We start from the raw sequence: 8576 nt of genomic DNA on the forward strand, positions 1-8576 counted from the left end.
CAAGGCAGTAATAGTATGTATTAATAAGGATAGTAGATGTAAAGACTACCTTAGCATCTAAGTTGTAACAAACTTAGATGTGGAGTAGCACTTCTGGATTTTTATGCGCTTCCGTTTTGGGAAATTAGTAATTATGATTAATTATACCTTTTTGTATGATGGAAAATCTGGGGGTGTTACAGTTGGTATCAGAGCTCTAGGTTGAGACCTAGGCATGAACTTTAGGGTGGAACTCTAAGAAATAAGTATTGGATCTTAAGAAGGTAGAGATGAAATTCTAGGAATGAAATTTTTTTAGGAATCGTGGTGAGGGTGTGATATTATTTTACTTGGTTAAGATTATGTTTAATCCTTAGAACTGTCACTATTGCACCCGATTTGGTGTGCACCTGTGTAAGTTAGATAGTGATTTGTGCTTGTCTTAACCTCGTATTGGTTCTGCAGTAGTTTATAATGGCTCCGTCTAGAAAGAGAGCCGAACCTCGTGGAACTCCTACCGAGGAACTGCTAGCGCAGAATTTGCAGCAATTGACCCAATTGACTCAAACTTTGGGAAATGCGCTTCTCAATAATCAACGGGGAGGGCCAGATGTGGCTAAGATCATAGCTGGGCATCGTCCGCCATTCTTCACTGGTAAGGAAGATCCACTAGTGTTAGAAGATTGGATAAGGACTTTCGACAAAATGTTTGAGGCTGTAGAATGTCCTGAAGAAAGGAGGGTGGAGATAGCTACATTCTATTTCCAGCAAGAAGTTGACAACTGGTGGAGTATGATGGGACCCATGTATCAACAACAAGGAGAATTTCAATGGACTGACCTTAAAGCTCGAATGCGAGATCATTTTTATCCCGAGCATGTTAAGTCCGCTAAGTACGAGGAATTTCTACATCTACGTCAAGGGACGACATCTGTTCAGGACTACTATGCTAAGTATCTTGAGCTGGCACGATTTGCCCCTGCCTTAGCCCCGGATGAGCCAAGCAAGGCTAGGAAGTTTGTAAATGGATTAAATTTTGAGACTCAAAAAGCTGTTTGTGTGTTTGAGTGTCAGACTCTTGGAGAGGCTTATTGTGACACCCCAACCTCACACCGGCTGAGATAGATAAAACTTAACACAACAGCTGCCAATCTCAACCATCAAACGAAAACATAGCGGAAGCGATTTAAAACCTAAGGGGCGTCATGGCACATCTAGGTATAACACAGCCTAGATGCACAGGCTAATCATAAAACGGACTAAGCTGTCATAGATATAAACCAAGATAAAATTCTCAAAACATAATCCACAATCATCGAAAGTACTCATAGCGGAAGCGATTTAAAACCTAAGGGGCGTCATGCCACATCTAGGTATAACACAGCCTAGATGCACAGGCTAATCATAAAACGGACTAAGCTGTGAAAGCTCTAGCGCGCTCTCGCATAACTACTCCATACCTGGAAAACACACAAAGAACCATTAGCAAAAGAATGCTAAGCAACCACCATTCACACCCGCAAGGAGATATAGATATACATAAGCTTGTAAATAGGTTTACACACCCATATAGAATATAAACACCAACGAACTGTTCAGTAGTTGAAAACGATACTCAACAATAATAAGCTGAACGAATCACAAACCAAGACTCAGTCAAACAAAGCCAATAGCCAACAACAAAGCATAATGCAATAACGAACCATAACCGAGATCCATAAGGTATCGACCGAATTAGCATAAAGAGCTCACAAAACGGACCAAGAAGGAACCCCAACTCCAACCTCCAAACCAAGTCAACCCAACCACAAACCAAGTCAAACCACATAGTCAGAAGTCAGGAGTCAAAGTCAATCCGGAAAAACCGTACACAGGGTGATTTGATCATCAAAATATATATTAGGAATACATACAATATTTAGGGTGTAAGACATTTAAAGTGATGTGGGCTTAAGTAGCTTATAATATAATGGGTGTAGGAAATAAATATAATCAAGACTAGTAAGTTGGGCTTAATGAATTCACCCCTTACAAATTAATATAGTAGTTAGCCCATAAGATGTCTTAGAAACAATATGTATATTATATAACATATGATCAAGAAATTGGGCTTGTAGGAATATTAAATCACAAATGTTGTAAGGGTCCAAATTGAATAAAGAATCCCTTACAAGAATAAATCCAATTAATTGGGCTCTTGACTAGAATAAATAAATTAGGCTCATGAATATATATATACAAGTGTATATATATTAAATTGAAAGAATTAGCCCAATTGGAAATAATTAAATTGCCCAAGGAATTAATTATCGAACGAAAGGCTTGAAATGAATTTACGGGGTGTTACACTCTACCCCCCTTAAAAGGAGCTTCGTCCCCGAAGCTCAAAGCTCGCGGGAACTTTGAAATAGAACGATTCAAAGAAACGAAGATTCAACGGAAGATTAAATGGAAACGATTGCTCAACCACTTCTAAACTCAAAACATACTAACATGCAACTAAACTCATAACTTACTAACACTTCTAACAATCTAACTTATAGCTTACCCAACCCAAACTAGCATGCAAAACATAAACTAAACTACTCAACTACACTACAGGGTTCTACTACGGAGCTAACACTAAAGAGAGAAACTAACAACTAACCTGGATGGCCTCCTTGAGAAGAACTGCCTGGACCGTGGGGTGGATAAGGATAAGGGTACGGGTAAGGGTAGGGATACTGCTGCTGGTAAGACGGCAGATACTCCGGTGGCACTTCAATCCCAAGCTTATTCTCGATGAAGCCCAAGCGCTGGAAACCGCGATCTACTCTCAGATCCAACGAATCAAACCTCGCCTCAACCATACGCTGCATCTCCTGCAACTGTCGGAGTACGGGGCCGACTGGTGGCGTAGGGGCCAAAGGATCGTGCTGCTCCTTCCTTCTGTGCTCTCGGTCAGCCTCACCCACCGGTTCTTCTGCTTCGGCCTCTTCTTCAGACTCATCCTCTTCCTCATCACCACCTGCCTGTTCTGCCTGCTGAGGCTCGACTAAACCTCGCAACCTCTTATGTGGAATGTGATAGCGCTCGATCAGCTCCCTACTCTCAGCGGCTGGCATCCTGCTCAGCTCATGAGCGGTGATATACTCATTCCCCTCAACCTGGAACAGCCCAGAAAACTGCAAACTCGGCGCATTGAACGCGTTGTGAACCGGCTGCCTTGCCAACTCCCCAGTGACATTGACCCTCCTCTGTTGAAATAACCAACTCAGAATCATTCCGTAAGGCCGGTTGCGCCTCTTAACTATCTTGCAGAAGTCCATGTGCAAGATCATCAGAGTAGGCAAATCAAACTTCACCCGGTGCTTCAGAAAATACGCAAAGGCACACTCGATAGCCGTAACCTGTCGGCTGTTGTTTCGATTAGGCAACAGACTCTCCCCAACCAACAAAGTCAGGATCCTCTACTCACCCGTCAGGTTGTGCTTGTCGGGGCGAGTATCTAAAGCAATATTCTCATTCTGCCCTGTCATGTATCTCAGATAATCACGGAACCCCACATCCTGAGTCTCCACCCAAGCAGTACGCTCGTACTCATTAACACCTCCCAACGCTAAATTAAGCATTCTAGCCAACTTAGGTGGGTCAAAAGAAATCCTTACGCCCTTCACTATCGAAGTGAGCACGGGCACTTGGTTAGTAGTCTTAACCTTCATATTCTGATAGAACTGATGAACCAAGTTGGGATACACAACATTCTCAATTCGCAAGAACATATTCAATAAACCTTGGAAATTAAGCATGTTCACAATCTCGGGCGAAAAGTGTAGTGGTTCAAGAGCTTTACCATCAATTATGTTGTAGCGAATATTGCTCGAGCCTTCTCCTTCCTCGGCTCGATTTCTTCTTGACATTGTGTTCTCGTTGGGGATCGAGCTTGGGCTACCGTAGAAGAAACAAAATCGGTCGAAGCTGCGGACCCTTGCGGAAGACTTGCGGACTGGAGCGACGGACGTGCGCGATCTGGTCGTTGTTGGCGGATGGAGATTGCGGACTCTGGAGACAGTGGTGCGTGGTCTGGGCGCTAACGACGGAAAGAAGCTGCGGACCTTGGCGCTCTGTTGTTCACTGCTGTTGCGGGAAAAGAAAGAGAGAAGCGGAGAGGGATGACGGGCTGCTTAGGGTTAAAACACGCTTGAAAGGACGCATGTGCCCTCCCAATTTGCGGATTGCTCCAACGGTAGGCTGAACTCCGTTACGCTGCTCGTCTGCGCCTCGCGGAACACTTCGGCGGAGCACTCTCTTCCACTATCTACCTCCGTACGTACACACGGCAGACCTCCGCGGACACCCCTGTTCCGTGCCTCCCCACCGCACCGTTACTGCTTGGGCCCTTAGGATTTAAAACCAAAAACTTGCGCTTAAGACACCACGAACCCAAAACAGTTGGATGGCGTAGTTCCTTGCTATTAACCCTTAGGCGCGGGTTCGAGCCCCCTTGTGAACATTAGCTAGGTCCTTAGGCTCCTTTTTCCTTTCCTTTGCGTTTTGCTCCTTTGCTTTGGCTTCACGAACTTCCCAACACTTGTAACACGATCGGGTCTTCCACTTCTTAACGAAACGCAACTTAGAACTTCCTAACTAACGATGGGTCGCCTACGGTTCACTTAACGGTTCAACTCCTACAAACACTTAACGAAAGACTCGGAAAGCACTTAAACCACTTATTTAAAGATTAAGCTCGAAAGTTACCTTCTTCAAGTCCATTGGCCTCAGCTTGGGTACGGCCCATCACGAAGATCTTTCTCTGCTGTGGCCCCGCCTGCTGCCCTCGGCCTCCACTCGGCCGGCTGCCTCCACTACCCTCGGCCTCTCGAGAGGGTCGGGTCGCTGCTGGGGCTCCCTGTGCTGCGCTCGGTCGGGGCTGAGGTGGTCCTCCCTTCTTTGCCGTGCACTCATAGGCCCGATGTCCTCGCAACCCGCAGCTGTAGCACTCCACCAACCTCCCCTCGCAGTCGCGACCGGGGTGATCCCTCCCACAGCGTCTGCAGTCGAAGCGTCGAGTGCGCGCTCCATTGCCCCCTGAACCCTGCCCAAAGCTAGGGCGAGATCCACCGCTGTGACTAGCACCTCCTCGCTGAAAACCGGCTCTCATCCCGGAGCTCCCGTGCCTGTACCGCTTGGAGTCTGAAGCTCCACCCTCAGCTGGCCGCTTGGAGCGGTCCTGGATCCCCTGACGGATAGACAGCACGCGGTAATGGTCAGCGGCGCTGCTGTAGGCCTCGCTCAGCGTCTGAAACTTGAATACGACCAAGGCCATACGCGTATCCAAGTTCAACCCAGCCACGAACCGCTCGATCCGGGTCTCCTCAGTCGGGGCTAACGTCGGCGCGAAACGAGCCAACTCCAAGAAACGCCGGTGGTACTCCTGCACCGTCCTCGACCCCTGCTTGAGGGGCAAGAACTCCTCCTGCATCGCCGCTTTGACATGAGCTGGATAGAAGCGAGCTCTCAACCGGTCTTTGAACGTCTCCCAACCAAAGTCGGGCTCCTGCAACCGGTCTTTGAACGTCTCCCAACCAAAGTCGGGCTCCTGCCGCATCTCTTTGAACGTCTCCCAACCAAAGTCGGGCTCCTGCCGCATCACTGGGCCGCCGTGGACCCACCACAAGTCAGCTTCCTCCTTCAGGTAAAAGCTCGCCACCTCGACCTGGCGACCTGGTGGGCACTCCACCACCTCGAGGATCTTGTCAAGCGCCCGGATCCACTCCTCCAAGATCACGGGGTCCTCCTCTCCGGCGAAGAAGGGTGAGAATATACCTATAAATATAGAAGGGGAAAGTTTCCCTTGTACCTTAATACAGTTTGGGTTAGACGACTTTGATATAATATTAGGGATGGATTGGTTAGGAAAATATAGGGCTAAGATCTTTTGTAGTCAACAAAAAGTGGTACTGAGGAACCCAAAAGGAAAACGTGTGTCCTATAAGGGAGTTGCAAGTCGGCCCGAGGTGAGATTGGTATCTTTGGCCAAGATGAGAAAGTATGTGGAAAAAAGGTGTGAAGTATTCTTATGCATGGTGGAAGATTTGAATGTGGATAAGAAGGGAATTGAGCAAATCCCTGTCGTAAGGGAGTTTCCTGACATATTCCTCGAAGAGATTCCAGGCTTCCCTCCACAACGGGAAGTAGAGTTCACCATTGATCTAGTACCGGGCACTACTCCTATTTCAAAGACCCCATACCGAATGGCCCCAATAGAATTACAAGAATTGAAGGAGCAGCTTCAAGACTTGTTAGATAAGGGATACATTCGTCCGAGTGTATCGCCATGGGGAGCTCCAGTATTGTTCGTGAAAAAGAAGGACGGGAGGTTGCGACTCTGCATTGACTACCGTGAGTTGAACCGGGTGACTGTCAAGAATAAGTACCCACTCCCTCGGATTGATGATCTGTTCGATCAATTAAAGGAGGCTGGTACTTTCTCAAAGATAGATTTGAGGTCGGGATATCATCAAGTGAGAGTGGCTGAGAAAGATATATCTAAGACAGCCTTTCGGACAAGGTACGGCCACTATGAATTTACGGTGATGCCGTTTGGGTTAACAAACGCACCAGCAGTATTCATGGATCTCATGAATAGGGTGTTTAGACCTTACTTGGATGAGTTTGTCATTGTATTCATCGATGAAATTTTAGTCTACTCCCGGAATCCGAAAGAACATGAGGATCATCTTCGGATCGTGTTGCAAACACTAAGGGAAAATCAATTATATGCCAAGTTGTCTAAGTGCGATTTTTGGAAGGATAGTGTGGCATTTCTAGGCCATATCGTGACTAAGGAAGGAATCTCGGTGGATCCAGCCAAAATTCAAGCTGTGATGAATTGGCCTACTCCTACGACAGTTACTGAGGTCCGAAGTTTTATGGGATTAGCAGGGTATTATCGAAGGTTTGTGCCAAATATTTCTCGAATAGCCCAACCTATCACAAATCTCATGAGGAAGACTATTGTATTCCGTTGGGAAGAAAGTTGTGAGAAAGCTTTCCAGGAGTTAAAGGAAAAGTTAACCACTGCTCCTGTATTGATTCTACCATCAGGAACTGAGGGATTTGAAATATATAGTGATGCATCAAAGAAAGGTCTTGGGTGTGTACTAATGCAAAATGGGAGAGTGGTGGCATACGCATCAAGACAACTAAAGAAACATGAGGTGAATTATCCCACCCATGACTTGGAATTAGCGGCAGTTGTGTTTGCTTTAAAGATTTGGAGGCATTATCTTTATGGAGTGCAGTGTAAGATCTTCACGGACCATAAGAGCTTAAAGTATATCCGAGAGCGATAGAAGAGAAAATGGATCTACTCTTGATGATAGAAATCACTATGGTTTTTGAGTTGTATATTACTGAGATGCAAGGCAGTAATAGTATGTATTAATAAGGATAGTAGATGTAAAGACTACCTTAGCATCTAAGTTGTAACAAACTTAGGTGTGGAGTAGCACTTCTGGATTTTTTTGCGCTTCCGTTTTGGGAAATTAGTAATTATGATTAATTATACCTTTTTGTATGATGGAAAATCTGGGGGTGTTACAGACTGCCCAAAGTGACGTTTCGAAAGGATAAGATATGTGAGGCATGTCAACGCTGCAAACAGATCAAATCCTCTTTCAAAAGCAAAGTCGAGATATCATCCACTAGACCATTAAGTCTTCTTCACATGGACTTATTTGGACCGGTGGATCCACCCAGCATGAGAGGAAGAAAGTACACTCTTGTGGTAGTAGATGACTACACAAGATTCACCTGGACCGTGTTCTTAACCAAGAAAAGCGAGACAAAAGTTGCCCTGCCAAATCTTTTGAAGCAAGTTCAAGTTGAAAATGTAACCCCTCGGTTTTTCCGACAAAGTTAAGGTTCTAGAATATAGATATAACATTTTTTAAGCTATGACATTTAAGAGAAGGCTTCTCGGTGTTCGAAAGAATTTTTTTTTAGTATAAGATTAGTTATCGATAAGCTGCGAACTACGTACCGGTCACGAACCATAACATTTTTAAGGATGTAGATTCAGTTCGAATTTTCCTAAAAAAAAAATTGGATTATTGAGTATCATATGATTAAGCCTGAACTTCTAGTTAGTTCAAGAAAATTTTAAACGGACTGTAAGGAGGTAAAATTGTTACGAACCTCGTACCTATATTTCGCGAGATACCGAAAAATTCCCAATTTTGGTGATTAGCGATGGGATTATTTTTAGGATAATTTTGGTGTTAGAATTTTCCCGAATTAAGTTATAATCCTCCGAGCTTTCATCTGATTTAAGCATAAACTGGCCAATTAAGTTGTGATCTTCCTAGAGACTCCATAGGGTGATGACAAGTGGCAACCAAATCTTAGCCTAAGATTGGATCATTAAATGCTATGTCATAAGAGGTATGGTGCAATTGCACTTGTTGCTTGTAGATCAAGAACAAAATCACACCAAGATCATCTCTCTCCCTCTCTCATTTCGGCTACACCCTTAGGAAGAAGAAAAAAAAATAGATTTAGTCCTCCTTTGTGATCTAAGAGCTCCCAAGCTTTTCCAACCCAAGTGTACAAGTGTA

At 45.0% G+C, this 8576-nt stretch overlaps 1 protein-coding gene across 1 annotated transcript; it reads left to right on the forward strand.

Moving 5' to 3' along the window:
* Positions 1–453: 453 nt before the first annotated feature.
* LOC116001291 lies at positions 454–2105 on the forward strand. Its single transcript, XM_031241176.1, has 2 exons — positions 454–1032; positions 2097–2105. Exons 1-2 carry the CDS (start codon positions 454–456, stop codon positions 2103–2105), a joined length of 588 nt encoding a protein of 195 aa, XP_031097036.1.
* The last annotated feature ends 6471 nt before the right edge of the window (positions 2106–8576 follow it).

Source organism: Ipomoea triloba, chromosome 13 (assembly GCF_003576645.1).
Source record: "Ipomoea triloba cultivar NCNSP0323 chromosome 13, ASM357664v1".
Classification (NCBI taxonomy): Eukaryota; Viridiplantae; Streptophyta; class Magnoliopsida; order Solanales; family Convolvulaceae; genus Ipomoea; species Ipomoea triloba.